At 37.0% G+C, this 21,960-nt stretch overlaps 1 protein-coding gene across 3 annotated transcripts; it reads right to left on the bottom strand.

The window, feature by feature from the left end:
* Window positions 1–38: 38 nt before the first annotated feature.
* On the bottom strand, window positions 39–20,406 carry LOC140152822 (uncharacterized). 3 transcript variants are annotated; one of them, XM_072175333.1, is made up of 4 exons: window positions 20,252–20,326; window positions 3,563–3,703; window positions 2,844–2,997; window positions 39–1,638 (listed from the first exon to the last, which is right to left on the bottom strand). In XM_072175333.1, the coding sequence occupies exons 1-4, from the start codon at window positions 20,256–20,258 to the stop codon at window positions 1,599–1,601; spliced, it is 342 nt and encodes a 113-aa protein (XP_072031434.1). In that variant the 5' UTR covers window positions 20,259–20,326; the 3' UTR covers window positions 39–1,598. The 3 variants fall into 3 exon arrangements, with proteins under 3 accessions (XP_072031434.1, XP_072031433.1, XP_072031432.1); XM_072175332.1 differs by lacking the exon at window positions 20,252–20,326 and adding an exon at window positions 8,077–8,221; XM_072175331.1 differs by lacking the exons at window positions 39–1,638; window positions 2,844–2,997; window positions 3,563–3,703 and adding exons at window positions 16,203–17,317; window positions 17,514–17,667; window positions 18,194–18,334 and having other exon boundaries at window positions 20,252–20,406.
* Between the last annotated feature and the right edge of the window lie 1,554 nt (window positions 20,407–21,960).

Raw genomic sequence — 21,960 nt, 5'->3', positions numbered from 1 at the left:
CAATTCACCAAAAATGATTATCATGCACACACTTGCAGTTAAACCTTTAAAAATAATGCGCTTTATTTATAAGTTTCAAAGTATTACAGGAATAATATCCTTTAAACATGGTAAATAAGAACAAGTATCGTGGTCATCGTCACGTCGGGTTTCAAGATCGATGCAAAGCCGAAAGCCCTTACGGAAGTGTTCGGGATGCATTCTATGTTAAGCCACCATCCCCTCCCCATTCAGTCAAATAATGAATAACGAAAAAGTCGCCTCATCACTCGACAAAAAAAATTAATATCTGACGGAAATTTGACATCATCATCAACCTTCATTAGCCTAATAATTATAAAGGCTTAGTATACATAGACCTTACAATTTATAGGCTAGGCTAGGCTAACACCAGTGGTGCATCCTTCAGGAGGAAAAGATAAATAAACATTATGTTGGGTATACATTTCGCCCAATGTTAATGGAGCAATAATTACGCGGAAGAATTGAACTGATTTCCATTTTTACAATATTTTAAACCCCAAATCAAGGTGTTACCAGCCTATAAAGCCTCAAAATTAACCCCTGTGGATTGGGGCTTTCATTCGGACAAGCTGTGGTTGATTGACAAATATCAGACCCCCCTTGGACTGTTATAAAAAATTAGACCCCCGTTATCTTTCTCTATGCTAAAATTTGTCAGACCCTTTCCATATTCTTCGACACTCCCTGCCCAGCAAACACAAAAACGTTTTAAAAACATTTTAAATAAGTTATATTTTGACTTTTGGACTAGGTAAAAACGTTTTAATAACATTAAAATGTCGGGTTGTATAAAGGTCATGATAACGTTTTAAAACGTTTTGTATGAAAACACACTACAACAATATTTTTAAATGTTTTCAAAAAATGTAATTGTAAACTATTTTTGCAAACATTTTTGCCAAATATTGTGTCAATACTTAAATAACATTATGTTAAAATATTTGAACCCAGCAAACACAGAAATGTTCTTAAAATGTTTTTTCAAACCCTTTAATAACATTTAAATGTCGGGTTATATAAAGGTCTTGAAAACGTTTTTAAACGTTGTTGAAAATATTTTGGGCAAACAGTTTTCGCAAAACATTTTTCAACCCCAAAATAACATTCTGTTTAGAATGTTTTGTATCAAGTATTCAAGAATGTTTTTGGAATGTTATTAAAACGTTTTTATACCCTTTATATAACCCGACATTTAAACGTTTTCTGTAGAACATTTTTGTTTGCTGAGCAGTAGATTATCAAAAAATGTTTTTTAAGGTTATGAAAACGTTTTATACTCTTAATATACCCTTTATATAACCCGACATTTAAAGATTTTCTGACAACCTTTTATAACCTTTTGCGAATGATGTCGAAAACGTGTTGTGTTTGCTGGGTGGTTTGGTATATTTGCAATTTGGCTCATTTTGTCACATTGCTGGATGCTGTTCTGATGAATTTTGGGCCAAATTGCCAAATGTTATAAGCAAATTGTCACTTTTTTGCCACCGCATATTTTACTTTGCCCCAAAATTGTTCCTCGGTAAAAACCTCTGGCGGCGCCACTGAAAATGTGTTATCAATATCGATGTAAATCAGAGTTTGCCACCGACTCGTTTCAATATCATCACGAATCTGTAATGAAAAGAAATCACATACAAGTTATACGATTTATTTCAGCAATAATTATGAGAAATATAATATTAGAAAAGTACAAAGGGTGCTAGGACCCGTAGAAAACTCACGGAGAGCTTAACGAGTCACGGACCCTTTTTAAAGCAAAATGATTTTAAGAACAAACTATGTGATATAAATCTATTAGAATAATATTGAAAAAAGAATGGCAACATCGATATATGTTACTGGTAAAGATACGAATCTCAAACTTAATGTGAAGAAACAAAACTTCTTGTTGCAGAGGCAGAAGGAAAAGAGCATCACAATAAAAGAAGTTGAACAGGTCAACCACTTCAAGTATCTGGGCTCGGTGGAAACATCCAATGCAAATTGCACAGCATACAACAAAGCCAGGATTGGAATGGCCACAGGCATGACAAGAAGAATGATTGAACTCGAAACCTTGAAACAGAGCCGAAAATAAACTGATCAAGATACTGGTATGGAGTGCTCCCTTTGAGGGATGGACTATCATGACTAAAACAGATGAGAACCGGGTGCTTGTTGCTGAAAAGTGTTCTGGAGAAGATTGCTAAACATCAGTTGGAAGGAGAAAAGAACAAACAGACGCATCCTGAGGAACTTAGTGTGAAGAGACAGCTACTTGAGAGTTGGTAAAAAGAAAGTTAACCTCATACCTTGGGCAACTCCTCAGAGGAAATGGCAGTGCATTAATACTCCAGGTACTGGAAGGAAAAGTTGAAGAGAAAACGAAGAGAGGGCGACAGAAAAAAACAATGGTTTTATACAACATCAAAGAATGGACAGGAGTGAAGCTAGTGCAAGCCAAGCTATAGACGCTCAGAACAAAACAGCTTAGGAGATAAGGAGATGCAGCTAGATGGTAGCCAATCGTCAGTAGAGACGGCGGCCGAAGAAAAAGAAGAATATTAGAATCATAACTTTAGTTGGTAAATATAAAACAACACAAGGAAAAAAAAAAAAAAAACATAATTAAGACGCATTTCTATAGGATGTCATAAAAAGACCCCCCCAAAAAAAAAAAAAACAAAAAAAACAAAACAAATGTGTTTAAAAAAGAAGGAAAGTGGAACTGAAATTGATGATTAAGTGGTTTTACCTTTGTGTTAATGTCCTTTAGAAAAGGAGAAGAAACTTAGAATGACGTCATACAATTTACTTGATGTTAGATAATAACTTACTTTCCTCTTTCCAGTACCGACCCATCAGCTTTGAATACATCATAGACCCCTCTTTGGAACGCATAAGGATCCCCGCTAGGTCCTATTTCATCGCACACTATTTTACCATCAGCAGCACCCGCATCAAAGAAAGCCTCCCAGGCCTTCTTGAAACCTGTGACAAAATATTAATTTTTTGTCATAAGGTTGCATCGAAATGATAAGTTATTCAAATAATTTTAGCGTATTTCTTGTTGTTTGTGGCTTACAAATATTCACCATGCAGGTAAACTTGCACAATACAAAACTTAAAGAAGACACGTTTATTTTCTAATAGGGCTAGGTCTACTTGTAACTTTTCTACTTTTATCTTATTTGGTCTGCTGTTGTTTTATGTTTTATGACTTTCTTAAAACCCGATTGTCACACCAAAAAACAAGAATATCAACAGTGAATAAAAAACTTGTGTTGCAGATTGGAGAAAGAGTTTTTTCTCCTAGTCCAAAACAGAGTAAAATTGTTGTTCACCTGATATTTTTTGGAAATGGGCTTTTTTTGGTTTGAGCTTTATCCAGTTTATCTTCAACTATGCGTTATAATTACGGGATACGTTACATATCATATAAAACACGACACTTGATGACTTCGAAAATGTGCATTTAGATTAATCGCCAATATAATAATGACAACACTGAGATAACGGAATATATTATAGAACGAATTGACCACAATAAACCTACTTTCTTTTCCTTCAATAACTGGGCTGTTTGGAGACAAATATTTGAAGTCTTCCGTGTATAACTCCGCTAAACTGTTGGCATCTTTGGCTCGCACCAATTCAGCCCACTTCTCATTGAGTAGATCGACTTCTGCCTTCAAATCTGCATGAGAAGAAACGTCCCATTATGTAACACGGTAGACGAATTCAGAACTTCTAAGTTACACATTATGTCGCCAGCCAGAAGACCAACTGCATGAGTTTATCTATATACTGAATAAAAATTCCCTTTAAAAGGGAAAGCCAGCTTCAATGCAGAAGAGGTCTTGTAATTAGTTTGGGTGGAAGGCATTTTAGGATCACTCTTTTTTATGATCCATCATGTTTCATGACAGTCCACCAAACCATCAATGATGAGAACATGCACACAGAAACAGCAAACCAAACATTAACTCCCTATAACTTCCTGTCAACTCTTTAATTAATTACTCCAAATTGTTCTGTCTTTTTGTCTTTTCTGCCTTTTAGGCTACCCTAAGCTCATTATTAATATAAAGAAATACACTGCAGTTTTTAGTTAATTGGCTAAAAACTGCCATCCTATACTTGACTTATACATGCACATTAATTTTATATTAATTTTTATATTAATTCGCAATTTATACTTAAATATAGCACATTATAAAATGTATAAAGACTGATATTGTTCAATAGGCCTACACGTAGGCCTCATATAAATTATACCCATATCAAAAATAGGCCCTGAAATTGAATCAAATTTTTCCTGTTGAAAAGACAAAACTGATGTTTAAGATATCAATTATTTCATAATGACATTTTGAATCATTTTTATCCATAAAACGATACAGGATATAGGATATTTTAAGAGTTGACAGGTTTGCTGTTTCTGTGTGCATGTTCTCATCATTGATGGTTTGGTGGACTGTCGTGAAACATGATGGATTATAAAAAAAGAGTGATCCTAAAAATGCCTTCCACCAAGACTTCTTCTGCATTGAAGCTGGCTTTCCCTTTTAAAGGGAATTTTTTATTTTACTATGACTTTAACATCCATAAAAAATGATTTTCATTCTGTTATCAATACACTCACATCTCATGCTGTGTTGGTCTCCAGGAGGTCTGCAAATGTAAATCTAAAAACGCCTGATAACAAGGATACTATAATTTTCTTTTCGTTGATATGCTGTGGTAACTATTTAGGCCTGGCATATAACTTTTAATGTCATATTTCCTTCAAACCATAACTCTTGAAATTCTCACTCGTTTTCATTCGTTGAAACGGCAAAACATACTTTCTTTTTCTTACACATCAAATAGTAGGCCTTACATTATATTTTCACCATAAAAAGGTCCGCAAAGTAATTCAAACCAATGCTAGTAGGCCCCCTACCCTGTAATCTCTTTAGCAAACAGAGACGATCTCCGCATTAGATAGCCAGCTGTTAGCTGGCGAAAAGCGGAGTGCCGCACGGCGCGGCGTGGGGACCAGGGCCGATACTTTATAAGCAAAAAACTTATATTAGTTACATTGAAGGGAGATAAATCACATGGAATCGACCAAATACACCCTTATGCTTTGAAAGATTGCAAGAGAGAGAGATGGCAGTACCCTGTTCAAGATCTTCAATCGCTGGAGGAGGGTAACATCCCAGATGACTGGAAGTGAGCAAAAGTGTCTCCAATATTCAAGAAGGGTCGAAGAACCAGGCAGGCAATTACAGAACAGTCAGTCTTCCCAGTGTATCATGCAAAATCAAGGGATGCCATACTCAAGCATGTAAAACTATCAGAACAATCTTCTATCAGAAGATCAACATGGATTCAGCAGTGGAAGATTGTGCATGTCTAACTTGTTCACAATTCCTTAGAAGATGTGACAGAAGAAGTGACAAAAGGCTTTAGTGCCTATGGTATCTCCGGTAAAATCCTTGAGTGGACTGCAGCTTTCCTCCAAGACACGGAACAACAAGAACAAGTTGGAGTAAGGAAAAGCTTGTCAGAATGGGCTGATGCCCTATAAGCGGTGTACCGCAAGGCACTGTATTGGGACCAATCCTTTTCGTCCTGTAGGGGGGCCTACGTCAATGATCTTCCAGAAGTGATGTCGTCAAAACAAAGATGTTTGCTGATGACACAAAGCTTTACAACAGGGTCCAGAAAAACAACTCTTAAGGGAGTGTTCATTAATACTTTGGTGGGGGGGTGGAAACGTTGGTGACTCGGATGTACAAAAAAATTTTTATCCCCCTAAAAAAGGGTGGATTTTTTTATCCCCCTTTTTATGGTCTAAAATTTTTTGACCCCCCCCCCCCCCTTCATGTCCTAAAAAAGAAACCAAAAATATACATCATTAACAGTGGCATAGATTTCTTTTTGATATTGGGGTTGGAGAAAATTTCTTGAAGTCCAGTGAATCCAGCATCTTTTGCCGACAAAATAAGTTTATGGTACAAATGCGCGCGTGGAAAAAAAATTGCCATATTGAAGCTTAACTGGTGAAATATAGGGCCTAGTACAAAACCGGAATTAATTTGCGCAAAGCGCAAAAAATTTGGCACTTTTTAGTTTAAAATGAGCAAATATGGGGTTAATTTTGGTTAGAAACCCATATACAGGCGTCAACATGGGGGGGGGGGGATAATTGTATGGACCATCCCCCTATCAAAATATTGGGGGGGGGGTTTATCCCCCATCCCCCAGGATCTACCCCTATGGTCATTAACTTATTTGCTAAAAATTACCGTTTGGAGTTATTACTCATTAGAGTCATAGTGTTACACCCAAATTGTAAAGTGCGCACATTTTGTTGATTTGTAGCTTGAGATTACAAAATTGAATACTTAACATTCATGCGCGGAATGTCATGCCTTCTCGTACATTTTACCCCGGAATTTTACCTCAATTTTTTTGACCCCCCCCAAAGTATTTATGAACACTCCCTAAGGAGGTGATGAAATCCATGATGGCCTAAACCATGTCAAAGACTGTTCAGATATATGGCTACTCTGATTTAATGCCTCCAAATGCAAGTGCATGCACATGGGAATCAACAACCCTGAGAGAAGCTATGTACTTAGGGAAGATTGCACATCAAGTCTGCAATGCATAAAGGCAATCACCAAAGATATGACTAGCCCGAGGATTATAAAGAAAACCTTCAAAAAGCTTCCCTATCTTGTGTGCAGGCATGGAACCCCTACCTATCAAAGCCATCGAGAAAATCTAGAGAAGATCTGCCAAATTGGTTCCAAGCCTAAGGAAGAAGCGCTATCAAGAAAGACTTGAAGAACTGAACCTGTATCCCTTGGAGATCAGGCGACTGAGAGGTGATTTGGTCTAGGTCCACATAATTCTAAACGGCTTAGAAGATATCCAAGCAGATCAAGATCAACTTTTCACCATATCTCACAACACAGATGACAGGGTCATGACTTCAAAATCTTCAAGAGGCAGCTGAAGAAAGGTTTGAATTTTAGGAGGTTCTTCTCCCAGTGAGTGAGTGAGATGACCTTCCTGAAAATGTAGTGTGAAAACTACCAACCAGTTCAAAGGAAACATTGACCAGCACTGGAAAGAAAATGGATTTGGGGTTCTAAAAGGCTTAAACCTATGATTAATCCTATCAATCATATAAGTGTAAAATTGAAAAGAACAGTACCACACTCATAGAAATGACTTGTTCGCCTTGTTGGCGCAATTCAAAAGGAGTAAGTTTGGACAACTCAAAAATAGTGTAAAAGTTGCCAAAACTAAATTCATTTTAGTTATCCGAACTTAAAAATGCTGAAAAAGCTCAAAAGTTCCGTCAACTAATTAATCATCTTTGTTGGCATTACTTAAAAGTTGATGTAAGTCGTTGCGTCAACTTTTTAGGTAATGCCAACTTCTGAATTCAAGTTCAGGGAACTTGGAAAAATAAACAAGGTTCAAAGAACCAATTAGTTGAGTTATTGTAACTCAACATGTAAGTTGATGTAACTCGTTCATATTAAGTTACTGGTACTTATTGTTTTGAGTTATTCCAATTTGGTACTTTGTTACTTAATTCACGTAATTGGATCATTTTCTGCACAATTAGCAGTATTCAAATATTTATTTTTGTAATCAGTGCAAAATTTTGTATACTATAGCACACCTCTAGAAAATTATGCCAACCTAGGCTAGTTTCATTTTCTGAGTTGTAACAACTCAATAAAGTAAGTGCAAATGAGTGCGACCAACATAATGATATCGAGTCAGCGTTACTCAAAATTAGATAGTGTTGGCATTACTCGGAAAGTTGACGCAACGACTTACATCAACTTACTGAGTAATGCCAACGAACCGGATTTCTATGAGTGCACTAATAATAATATCTACACACAGAATATCTAAAATAACCACCATGCTCAAACAATAAATTTATTGTACTATGTATACATGTATGCAACCAAATACTTTACATCCACATCCACCTTGAGCTTGACCTATCGTGTTAATATGACAAGATAGGCATAAACATAAAATAATTCATACCTGCCATTTTGCAAGCACCAAAGTCTCCCACTAACGTAATAAAGAGTTACAGTCAATTACATTACATTGTGACACAACGGCACAGGTTTACATAAATGTTGTGTTGACTTTGACCCTGACCAGGGTTCATGTCAACATAGATTGTAGAAGAGATTATACAGTCTATGATGTCAACAGTGCAGTGCAGTGCCAGATTAGGATATATGTGTGCTAAATCTGGTAATATACATTACATGATCAGGAAATGATTTTATCTTTGATCATGAACCTTGTTTGATATTTGTTTAACAATAACATAATATAACGCAAATCTGAGTCATCAATTGTCTCAAGACATCAGTAAAACACAACAAAGCAATGATTTCGACTCAGCATTGCCCCCACGATCATGAGGACTAATAATAAATAGGCCTAAAAGACGTAAATATGATTAAGATAATTAATGATACAGTTTCATAGAAATTAAGACATAAGCATAAATTGAGATATTTAACGACAGCAAGCATTTTCAAATGATTCATCTTTCAACAAATTATTGAAATACGAGAATTATTGGAAAAATGTGTACAAGCCAACTAACCATATAGGCCCGACACAAAAAAGTTGACTTCTGTATCACATTTAACTAAAATAATTTATGTTAAGCCAAATACAGATCTTTGGATCAACCTGAGAGGATTGGATTGAAAACCACATTTTAAATAAATAATTAGGCATCTCCAAATGAAGGAATAATGCCAGCCCACATAATGAACATTAATTAGTATAATTAAGATATAAATAAGGCAAAATAATCCGCTGCCAAATACATCAAGTCACTATAGATACTCCAAACTCTAAAACTCTGAAACTACCTACAAAGCGCAGTAGAAAGTGGAGACAATCTACCTTACAAGTCTCATCAGGTATTGATCAGACTCCATACAAAGACTCCATACAAAGCGCAGTAGAAAGTGGAGACAATCTACCTACAAGTCTCATCAGGTATTGATCAGAAAACAACGCTTAAGGGAGTGTTCATAAATACTTTGGTGGGGGTGGGTGGAAAGTTAGAACCTCGGACGTCAAAAAAAATTTGATCCCCCTAAAAAAGGGTGGATTTTATTTGATCCCCTTTTATGGTCTAAAATTTTTTGATCCCCTTCATGTCCTAAAAAGAAACCAAAATATACATCATCAACAGTGGCATAGATTTCTGTTTGATATTGGGGTTGGAGAAAATTTCTTGAAGTCCAGTGAATCCAGCATCTTTTGCCGACAAAATAAGTTTATAGTACAAATGCGAGCGCGCGCAAAAAAAATTGCTATAGACCTATTGAAGCTTAACTGGTGAAATATAGTACAAAACCGGAATTAATTTGCGCGAAGCGCCAAAAAATTGGCACTTTTTAGTTTATAATGAGCAAATATGGGGTTAATTTTGGTTAAAAACCCATATAGGCCTACAGGCGTCAACATGGGGTGGGGGGATGATTATATGGACCATCCCCCCTATCAAAATGAACACTCCCTAAGGAGGTGATGAAATCCATGATGGCCTAAACCATCTCAAAGACTGTTCAGATATCTGGCTACTCTGATTTAATGCCTCCAAATGCAAGTGCATGCACATGGGAATCAACAACCCTGCGAGAAGCTATATGTACTTAGGGAAGAAGAAATCATGACAGCTAAAGAGGAGAAATACATAGGTCATGTAGGTGTATACATAATAGACGATTGCACATCAAGTCTGCAATGCATAAAGGCAATCACCAAAGATATGACTAGCCTGAGGATTATAAAGAGAACCTTCAAAAAGCTTCCCTATCTTGTGTGCAGGCATGGAACCCCTATACAAAGACTCCATACAAAGCGCAGTAGAAAGTGGAGACAATCTACAGACGAGATTCTTCAGGATTTGAAGAACTCCATACGAAGTACTCATTTCCCTTTAAAAGCGCAGTAGAAAGTGGAGACAATCTACCTAAAAGTCTCATCAGGTATTGACCAGACTCCATACAAAGCGCAGTAGAAAGTGGAGACAAAAATGAATCTACAGATGAGATTCTTCAGGATTTGAAGAACCTCCATGCATATCATACATATACATCATTAACCTTCATACAGAGAGAGACTATACACATAATATCTAACATACCTAAAGCGTAGAGCAGGAGTAATTTGATAAAATGTTATTGAAGCAAGTCAATTTTGACTTAACTGAAATACCCTTCCCAATAATGGGAGGGAGGGTGGGATTTTTTGGTCCTGTCTGATCGATGGGAGAAATGCAAGTGCATCACAAGAAAACTATGGCCACAACAAAGGAATGGAATATAGAACGAAAGACCTGATTGGCTATACACCACTAAAGTGACAGCTGAGTGGCTAAATGTGGGTTTGTTGCTAAACAACAAAAAACAATCCTAAACTATGAACTGAATCAATAGCTTGATAGCTTAAAGGTAGGCCAGAAACTCTGAAGTAGGCTTGAGTGGACACAAGTGGAAAATGAGGGGATAAGCCTCTGCACTCAGATGCACATGCATGATTGCCTAAGATCCCTGATGCTGAGATAATATAGTTTTTAAAAGATCTGCAACTTTTAAAAACGGAATTATTTGCTGCGAGATTTGAGCATTACCAAAAACAATTAATTGATTTACTCCAATTAAATTACAGTACAATTACCGAAATTACTATAGTAATGAAGTTCATTTTCCATTATTTTGACTATAAAAATAATTGTTGTTTCAGCAATATACTTATTTTCTGTAAAACGGTCGATTTTAAGCTAACAAATTGAATTGAGTATGCCTTGATATATGTGCAATGCATTATGGGCTCGATATTTCCGACTTGATCAGGTAATGATCAAGATGTTTTGCATTTCCTAATCTATAAATATACCCGGACTGGTTGATATCAGATGAATGAGATGATCTCTAGTTTAAGCTGATATATCATATGTAGCTGGTGACTAACAAATTGGGTGTTATCTACCAAAGATGACTACTACCTAAGATGACTACAATAACGACGAGTGCTATCTACCTAAGATGACTACAACAATGAGTATTAGGCCTATCTATACTTAAGATATTCTAACAACAATGAGTGATATTCCTACCTAAGATGCTTCGTCAATGGGTAAATAAGATGACTTCGTCAATGGTAATGTCTTTACCTATATGGATTCATTATATAGGGGTAAGGATGGTTTCACCAATGGGATTATGTCACCAAGATGACTTGATATCTACCCAAGATGACTTCATCAAAGGGTGATATCTACCTAAGATGACTTCATCAATTAGTGCTATCTACCTAAGATGACTTCATCAAAGGGTGATATCTACCTAAGATGACTTCATCAATTAGTGCTATCTACCTAAGATGACTTCATCAAAGGGTGATATCTACCTAAGATGACTTCATCACTTAGTGCTATCTACCTAAGATGACTTCATCAATGGGTGATATCTACCTAAGATGACTTTATCAATGGGTGATATCTACCTAAGATGACTTCATCAATGGGTGCTATCTACCCAAGATGACTTCATCAATGGGTGATATCTACCTAAGATGACTTCATCAATGAGTGCTATCTACCTAAGATGACTTCATCAATTAGTGCTATCTACCTAAGATGACTTCATCAAAGGGTAATATCTACCCAAGATGACTTCATCAATGGGTGATATCTATCTAAGATGACTTCATCAAAGGGTGATATCTATCTAAGATGACTTCATTAATTAGTACTATCTATGACTTCATCAATGGGTGATATTATACCTAATTACTTCATCTAGATGGGTGATATCTGTACAAGATGACTTCATCAATGAGTGTTATCTACCTAAGATGACTTCATCAAAGGGTGTTATCTAACTAAGATGACTTCATCAGAGGGTGTTATCTACCAAAGATGACTTCATCAAAGGGTGTTATCTACCTAAGATGCCTTCATCACAGGGTGTTATCTACCTAAGATGACTTCATCAAAGGGTGTTATCTACCTAAGATGACTTCATCAATGGGTGATATCTACCTAAGATGACTTCAACAATGGGTGCTATCTCCCCAAGATGACTTCATCAATGGGTGATATCTACCTAAGATGACTTCATCAAAGGGTGATATCTACCTGAGATGACTTCATCAATGAGTGCTATCTACCTAAGATGACTTCATCAATTAGTGCTATCTACCCAAGATGACTTCATCAATGAGTGGGTGCTATCTACCCAAGATGACTTCATCAATGGGTGATATCTACCTAAGATGACTTCATCAAAGGGTGATATCTATCTAAGATGACTTCATTAATTAGTACTATCTATGACTTCATCAATGGGTGATATTATACCTAATGACTTCATCTATGGGTGATATCTGTACAAGATGACTTCATCAATGAGTGTTATCTACCTAAGATAACTTCATCAAAGGGTGTTATCTACCTAAGATAACTTCATCAAAGGGTGTTATCTACCTAAGATGACTTCAACAAAGGGTGTTATCTACCTAAGATGCCTTCATCAAAGGGTAAATTCTACCTCAGATTACTTCATCAAAGGGTGTTATCTACCTAAGATGACTTCATCAAAGGGTATTATCTACCTAAGATGACTTCATCAAAGGGTGAATTCTACCTAAGATGACTTCATCAAAGGGTGTTATCTACCCAAGATGACTTCATCAAAGGGTGATATCTACCAAGATGACTTCATCAGTGCTATCTAGGGTAAATTCTACCTCAGATTACTTCATCAAAGGGTGTTATCTACCTAAGATGACTTCATCAAAGGGTATTATCTACCTAAGATGACTTCATCAAAGGGTGAATTCTACCTAAGATGACTTCATCAAAGGGTGTTATCTACCTAAGATAACTTCATCAAAGGGTATTATCTACCTAAGATGACTTCATCAAAGGGTGTTATCTACCTAAGATGCCTTCATCAAAGGGTAAATTCTACCTCAGATTACTTCATCAAAGGGTGTTATCTACCTAAGATGACTTCATCAAAGGGTATTATCTACCTAAGATGACTTCATCAAAGGGTGAATTCTACCTAAGATGACTTCATCAGAGGGTGTTATCTACCTAAGATCTACTTGAGATGACATTTCCTAATCTATAAATATACCCGGACTGGTTGATATCAGATGAATGAGATGATCTCTAGTTTAAGCTGATATATCATATGTAGCTGGTGACTAACAAATTGGGTGTTATCTACCAAAGATGACTACTACCTAAGATGACTACAATAACGACGAGTGCTATCTACCTAAGATGACTACAACAATGAGTATTAGGCCTATCTATACTTAAGATATTCTAACAACAATGAGTGATATTCCTACCTAAGATGCTTCGTCAATGGTAAATAAGATGACTTCGTCAATGGTAATGTATTTACCTATATGGATTCATTATATAGGGTAAGGATGGTTTCACCAATGGGATTATGTCTACCCAAGATGACTTGATATCTACCCAAGATGACTTCATCAAAGGGTGCTATCTACCTAAGATGACTTCCTCAATTAGTGATATCTACCTAAGATGACTTCATCAATTAGTGCTATCTACCTAAGATGACTTCATCAAAGGGTGATATCTACCTAAGATGACTTCATCAATTAGTGCTATCTACCTAAGATGACTTCATCAAAGGGTGATATCTACCTAAGATGACTTCATCAATTAGTGCTATCTACCTAAGATGACTTTATCAATGGGTGATATCTACCTAAGATGGACTTCCTTATTGAGTGCTATCTACCTAAGATGACTTCATCAATGGGTGCTATCTACCCAAGATGACTTCATCAATGGGTGATATCTACCTAAGATGACTTCATCAATGAGTGCTATCTACCGAAGATGACTTCATCAATTAGTGCTATCTACCTAAGATGACTTCATCAAAGGGTAATATCTACCCAAGATGACTTCATCAATGGGTGATATCTATCTAAGATGACTTCATCAAAGGGTGATATCTATCTAAGATGACTTCATTAATTAGTACTATCTATGACTTCATCAATGGGTGATATTATACCTAATGACTTCATCTATGGGTGATATCTGTACAAGATGACTTCATCAATGAGTGTTATCTACCTAAAATGACTTCATCAAAGGGTGTTATCTAACTAAGATGACTTCATCAAAGGGTGTTATCTACCTAAGATGACTTCATCAAAGGGTGTTATCTACCCAAGATGATTTCATCAAAGGGCGTTATCTACCTAAGATGACTTCATCAAAGGGTGTTATCTACCTAAGATGCCTTCATCAAAGGGTGTTATCTACCTAAGATGACTTCATCAAAGGGTGTTATCTACCTAAGATGACTTCATCAATGGGTGATATCTACCTAAGATGACTTCATCAATGGGTGCTATCTACCCAAGATGACTTCATCAATGGGTGATATCTACCTAAGATGACTTCATCAAAGGGTGATATCTACCTGAGATGACTTCATCAATGAGTGCTATCTACCTAAGATGACTTCATCAAAGGGTATTATCTACCTAAGATGACTTCATCAAAGGGTGAATTCTACCTAAGATGACTTCATCAAAGGGTGTTATCTACCTAAGATGACTTCATCAAAGGGTGTTATCTACCTAAGAGGACTTCATCAAAGGGTGTTATCTACCTAAGATGACTTCATCAAAGGGTGTTATCTACCTAAGATGACTTCATCAAAGGGTGTTATCTACCTAAGATGACTTCATCAAAGGGTGAATTCTACCTAAGATGACTTCATCAAAGGGTGTTATCTACCTAAGATGACTTCATCAAAGGGTGTTATCTACCTAAGATGACTTCATCAAAGGGTGTTATCTACCTAAGATGACTTCATCAAAGGGTGTTATCTACCTAAGATGACTTCATCAATGGATGATGTCTACTTGAGATGACTTAATAAAATAGGTGATATCTGCCTAAAATGACGTCATCAATGGGTGACCAGGATGACTCATCAATGAGTGCTATCACCTCACATGAATTCATCAATGTATGATTATACCTTAGATGACTTCATCAATGGGTGATGTGTGATATATGCCTATGATGACTTCGTCAATGGGTAATGCATAAGATTTAATCAGGGTCTATGATTTAATTCACTTCATCAATGGGTAATATCAGCCTAAGATAACTTCATCAATGAATGCTATTTGCCTAAGATGGTTTCATCAGTGGCTGATATATCACCTATAAGATGACTTCAGTTATGGGTACTATCAGCCTAAGATGACTTTATCAATTCGATTATAACTCGTGAGTGCTATGATGACTCTTGCAAGTGTGGGTTGTCCATGAATTTGTCGATTATGATACTTTAATATTTTGACTTGTATTTGTGCATGAATATACTTAATAAGATTAATTTTACGCTGAAATTACAGATATTCTACCAATGAATGTCTGTAATTATAATACTGTAAAAATACAAGAAAATGTTTACAAACATTACAAAAACCTAAAATTCTACCTTTTTTTTATAACAATAAAATGTTAATGTGTGTTGTAACATTTACGTTAACAATACATGTAATATGTTTTTACAGTAGGCCTATATATTTAGCCTTTCCGCATCAGATTGTCATTTCAACAGCTTGAGACCTAACCCAGCAAACACAATAACGTTTTAAAAACGTTTTAAATAAGTTATATTTTGGCTTTTGGTTTAGGTAAAAACGGTTTAATAACATTAAAATGTCGGGTTATATAAAGGTCATGATAACGTTTTAAAACGTTTTGTATGAAAACACACTACAACAATATTTTTAATTTTTTCAAAAAATGTTATTGTAAACTATTTTTGCAAACATTTTTGCCAAATATTGTGTCAATACCTAAATAACATTATGTTAAAATAGTTGAACCCAGCAAACACAGAAATGTTCTTAAAATGTTTTTTTCAAAACCTTTTAATAACATTTAAATGTCGGGTTATATAAAGGTCGTGAAAACGTTTTTAAAACGTTAATGAAAATATTTTGGGCAAACATTTTTTGCAAAATATTTTTCAACCCCAAAATAACATTCTGTTTAGAATGTTTTGTATCAAGTTTTCAAGAATGTTTTTGGAATGTTATTAAAACGTTTTATACCCTTTATATAACCCGACATTTAAACATTTTCTGTAAAACATTTTTGTTTGCTGAGCAGTAGATTATCACAAAATGTTTTTAAGGTTATGGAAACGTTTTATACTCTCAATATACCCTTTATATAACCCGACATTTAAACGTTTTCTGACAACCTTTTATAACCTTTTGCGAATGATGTCGAACACGTTTTGTGTTTGCTGGGAACGAATGAAAATAAATAATTATTAATACAAGATTTGCCAGTCGTTTTCCAAAACATTTCCCATGACCCCAGGGTTTGAACCCATCGTATAAGTAACCTGTCGTTACGAGTACTCTTTACTTATCGAAACTGTATGTGTTCGTATTATAAATCCTGATTACTTTAATAATACGGAGACTCGGAGTATGGCTTCGGTGTAAAATAGGGGGTGATTCAGTGAAGACCTTTTCTATTTATTCAAAAAAGGGCGGTCATTCGGTGTGGACTACTTCCAAAATTATTTCATTTTTGGTGCAAATTTACCATTTATTTTGGTCCAAAACATGGTGCTGTTTGAGCTAAAAAGCAAGATAAAAGGGCTAATTAAGTGTAGCTCCCGTGTATTATAATGACATTGGGTGTAAACTTTTGGAAAAGACCGGGGTCATTCAGATGGTAGAGTGCATTTGCCATTATAGTGCACCCGGCTATGTGTACCATTTGTAATTCTCCTTAATTAGTGAAATGAAAGTTACGATGCATCGATAAACTTATTTTGTGATCTACGACGCGTCGTAGTTGGGTGAAATATACCCTGGCCACATATTACAATGGTTTACTGTAAATCATATCATAATTTGCAATACTATTTTTTTACAAATATTATTGTTATTTTACGGTGGATGCCAGCTTTTTCGCTATTTTGAATCTTGAGCTGTTACCCAGTTGCACGATGCTCATATAACCATGCTAAAATATCGGCATCGATGTTAAGAACCTTTTGTTGTCGATGCCAAAGTCCAAAATATATGATGATCCCAATACGCATGTTACCAAACGTTGACGGTGTTCAATCAAAATGTGTTATCAATATCGATGTAAATCAGGAGTTTGCCATTGACTCGTTTAAATATCATCACCATCCTGTAATGAAAAACAGTCAAATACGGATTTAGCTATTTCTCAGCATCGACAGTGCATGGTATAAATGTCATTGAAATTGATGATTGAGTGGTATTACCCTTGTTTTAGGCTTACGGCGCCCTTTAAAAGGGAGAAACATGTCATATTTATTAGTTGATCAAAAAGTTGGGCATAAGATTAGGTCCTAATAACTTACTTTCCTTTTTCCAATTCCGACCCATCAGCTTTGTATACATCATATACCCCTCTCATGAATACATGGCTATCCCCGCTAGGTCCTACTTCGTTGCTCACTAATTTACCGTCAGCAGCGCCAGCTTCAAAGAAACCCTCATAGACTTTCTTCACACCTGTCAAAAATATTTATATCTTGTTATAAAATTGCATCGAAATAATATTCCAGCGTATATTGGTGTGTATGTATATGTGAGTTTTTTCTTCGTTATCATAGGAGTGGGTGGGTGTTGTCCAAAACATATAGTTGCGAAATGAAGTTACTTTAACTTTAACTTTAACGTCTAGAGGATTATAGAGGATTATGTATTCAAATAATCCTCTAGACGTTAAAGTTAAAGTTAAAGTAACTTCATTTCGCAAGGTCTCTAGTGTTATTGTTCTTACTTACAATCTTCAATATATTTCAATTATCTGTGTGCTAATTCTCGACTCATGTGAAAAACCCATGCTTATGTAACTCTCCATGTAAACACAGACCCTAGAATAGAAACGTTACATCTAGACCTACTTCCATTTTAGACAGTCGGTATCAACCCCGACGTAAGCAATAAGCACTCTCTGTCATAAATGGTCCTATCAACATGATCAAGACCACTATTTTGTATAGTGCTTCCTAGAACGCATCGACTAAAACCCTACCTTCTTTTCCCTCAATAACTGGGCTGTTTGGAGGCATATATTTGCAGTCTTCCGTGTACATCTCCGCTAAACCGTTGACATCTTTCGCTCTCATCAATTCACCCCACTTGTCATTGAGTAGGTCGACTTCTGCCTTCAAGTCTGAGAAGAACATTAAGGTAATTGAAGTAACACGGTAAGACGAACATTCACATGTTTGAAAAAATTGAGGGAGAGAGAGATGGGAGAGCTCCGGCAATACCGTGAAAGTGGGGACATTAATGCCGGGGGGGGGCACTTCAATTTGAAATGGATATAGGTGTAGGGCTGGTGCTTTCACACTAAGGGGCATTCGGTGAGAGCAACATGTAACAAATATGGGGTCATTGGGTGAGAGCATGATTTTTGGCATTCGGTGAGAGCAAAATGTAAAAAATATGGGGTCATCGGGTGAGAACATGACCTTTTTTTAAATGGAATCTTTGGGTGAGAACCAAAACAGCGCCACAAAAACCTCGAAAATCGCATTTCTAGTTCTAAATGGCTTCAAATTTCTTGATTTTTTCAAAATAAGTAACAAAATCAGTGATAAATGAAAGTTGCTGTTCAAATTGAACTTGTAAGGGTCTTTAGGTGACAGATCAAATGGAAAAATAGGGGATCTTCGGGTGACAGAGCGTGGAGCGAGCATGTGTTCGTAAAAAATATGGGGTCTTTGGGTGACAGCGATGCTGAAAAAGGGGTCTTAACAGCCCTACATACGCGTCACCTCCAAAGTTGGAGTGCCCCCCGGGCATTAATGTCGGCTTTTCACCGAGTCAAAATTGATGTACAGTGGGGACATGCATGGAGGAATCCTCAGTTTAACGGTAACATTAAAATGACATGAAACATACCCTGTTTAGGGTGTAAGTTTACAAAACATCATAATATATAGGAGTTCCCCACTAATGGTGCAGGCCTAAGTTAGGCGTCATTTTATGAAACTACTTCAAAATGATTTGAATGGTATGACAACGTAATCAACAGCTGCAAGGGTTTGTTCAGTCGATTATACTTTATGAACACCCCATGAAACTTATTAAAGACCACCCTTTATGCCCGGGGGGCACTTCAATATGAAATGGATATAGGTGTTGGGCTGGCACTTTCGCACTAAGGGGCATTCGGTGAGAGCAAAATGTAAAAAATATGGGGTCATTGGGTGAGAGCATGATTTTTGGCATTCGGTGAGGGCAAAATTGAAAAAATATGGGGTCATTGGGTGAGAACATGACCTTTTTTTAAAATGGAATCTTTAGGTGAGAGCCGAAAAACCGCAACAGAAACCTCGAAAATCAAATTTCTAGTTCTAATTCTAAATCAGTGATAAAAGAAAGTTGCTGTTCAAATTTAACTTGCAAGGGTCTTTGGGTGACAGATCAAATGGAAAAATATGGGGTCTTCGGGTGACAGAGCATGTGTTCGTAAAAAAATATGGGGTCTTTGGGTGACAGCGATGCTGAAAAAAGGGGTCTTAACAGCCCTACATACGCGTCACGTCCAGAGGTGGCGTGCCCCCCCCCCCCCGGTCTTTATGCAAAGGTCATCTTGCGCTCACCTGATATTCGTGGCTCTTGAGCCACAACAGCTCTAGTTCTTCTCGTAGATACTTCTCAATATCCGGGGGTCAAGAGCAAAACAATAATTGTTTGTCTCCATTAATTTATTAAATTGTTTTTTATAAATCATATAAACCGATATTAACTATTACAGTTTATTGATCTGACATCAGCTGTTGGTTCCATGAGAAATTAGACATTTATTGGACGTGACCGTGCCCCGGGGACCGTGCTATACGAAATAAAAGTTGAGGTCTAGGCATTATTGTGAACTGTACCACAGGGTATGACACCTATGCAAATTATTTATTCATGCAAGGTAGTACTACTATTACTAGCTTACCTAAATATTCGTGTATACAAATTTGTCCAAATACTATACACCCGGGCTATACACAACCAAATCTATTTAAAAAACTGATCGGCCTATATCACTATATGTAACAGCCGTATAAAAAAACAAAAATACTAGGCCTACCTGTCATTTTTCAAGCACCAAATTCTCCAGCTAGTTCTCACTCTGGTCTCACACCGATATACATGTAGTATCAGTATAAATACCACATACAAACCAGGGACACCAAACAGTGGTGTTGACTTTGCGCCTTTGACCCTGACCAGGGTTCATGGCATGGTATCAGGGCACTGCGATATCAGCTGACTGATGTATTGAGCTGGCCGTGACCCTTAGGAGCTGTGCAATAATATTATGAGCCTGGGGTAAGGGGGGTGTCACTCAACTGAAATTTTGAAAGGGGTGTGCGGCGCGGAGCGCCGAACTTTGGGAACTAAGAACTGATTTTGGGAAAAATAGGGGCTTGATGAACTGAAATTTCAACATTTTTGGTGGGTCTTGTGAACTAAAATCATCGCGGGGCCAAATTATTGGCTAAAGAGCTACAATTGTCAGAGTTTGAGGCTCAAAGAACTGAAGCATGATCCAAATGTAGCTAAATGTGGGTCTTAAGGAACTGCCGGGGAGCCTGAAAAAGGGACCCTTGCCCGCCGCACATACCCATACCCCATTTACATGTGAGTACCTTTACATGTGAGTACCCCTGGGGGGGTAATATTTCCAAACGGCGTGCCAAAAAATGCTTGCCCCCTCTCGGCCTGCCAAAAATCGCTTGCCCCTCCCTCTCGGCCTGCCAAAAATACCCCCCCCCCCCCTTGCACATGCCAAATTTTCTAGATGGTCGATAGCCCCGGTCTATTTTAATATAGGCCTATTGTGTGCCAAAAATCACTTTCACCGTTCCTTTTTGACTGGCCAAAAATTTCACCATCCCTCAAGGCTCATAATTATTGTGCAGCCCCTTACTATCTCACATCTGGAAATATGGGATCGCTCACTTGGGGGGGTAGTTCTACTTTACGCTGAGCCTACGCTGTATAGGCCTATACGCAAAGTGCCGGAACTAGAAGCTACTAGACAATTCCCCATTTTATTTTGAGGAAATTTAAAATCGAATATCGGCATATATAGGGCCTAAACTGATGGCCTGGGCAACCGGCATGTGTCCTCTGGCCTATCATACCTACTGTATGTAGCTTATGTATGACTTCTACTCCCATATCTGCGTAAGACGACTTAATCAATGTGTGCTATCTACCTAAGATGACTTCATAAATGGGTGATATCGATCTAAGATAGCTTCATCAATGGGTGATATCTATCTAAGATAGCTTCGTCGATGAGTGCTATCTACTTAAGATGACTTCATCAATGGGCGATATAGATCTACCTAAGATGACTTCATCAATGACTGCTATCTATCTAAAATTACTTCATCAGTGGGTGCTTTCTCCCTAAGATGGCTTCATCAATGAGTGCTATCTAACTCACCCAGCAAACACAAAAACGTTTTTAAAACGTTTTAAATCCATGGTGTTTCTTCTGACCCTACTCCTGTTCTGTCTGGTGTTCCCCAGGGCTCCGTCCTGGGGCCTCTACTCTTTCTTATTTACATTAATGATCTTTGTATGTCTTCATTTTCTCCAAACAGTTCTCTGGTATTATACGCCGATGACACCACCCTTTACAAACCTATCAGCAATGACAGTGACATCACCAGCTTTCAAGCTGACATTAACACCATCCACCACTGGTTCTCCAAAAACAATCTCACAGCCAATACTTCAAAGACCAGGCTCATGGTTATTTCAACCAAGAAAGACCCCTTTCCC

Source organism: Amphiura filiformis, chromosome 5 (assembly GCF_039555335.1).
Source record: "Amphiura filiformis chromosome 5, Afil_fr2py, whole genome shotgun sequence".
In the NCBI taxonomy this organism is placed as follows: domain Eukaryota; kingdom Metazoa; phylum Echinodermata; class Ophiuroidea; order Amphilepidida; family Amphiuridae; genus Amphiura; species Amphiura filiformis.
This window is presented reverse-complemented; position numbering and strand designations above follow the sequence as displayed.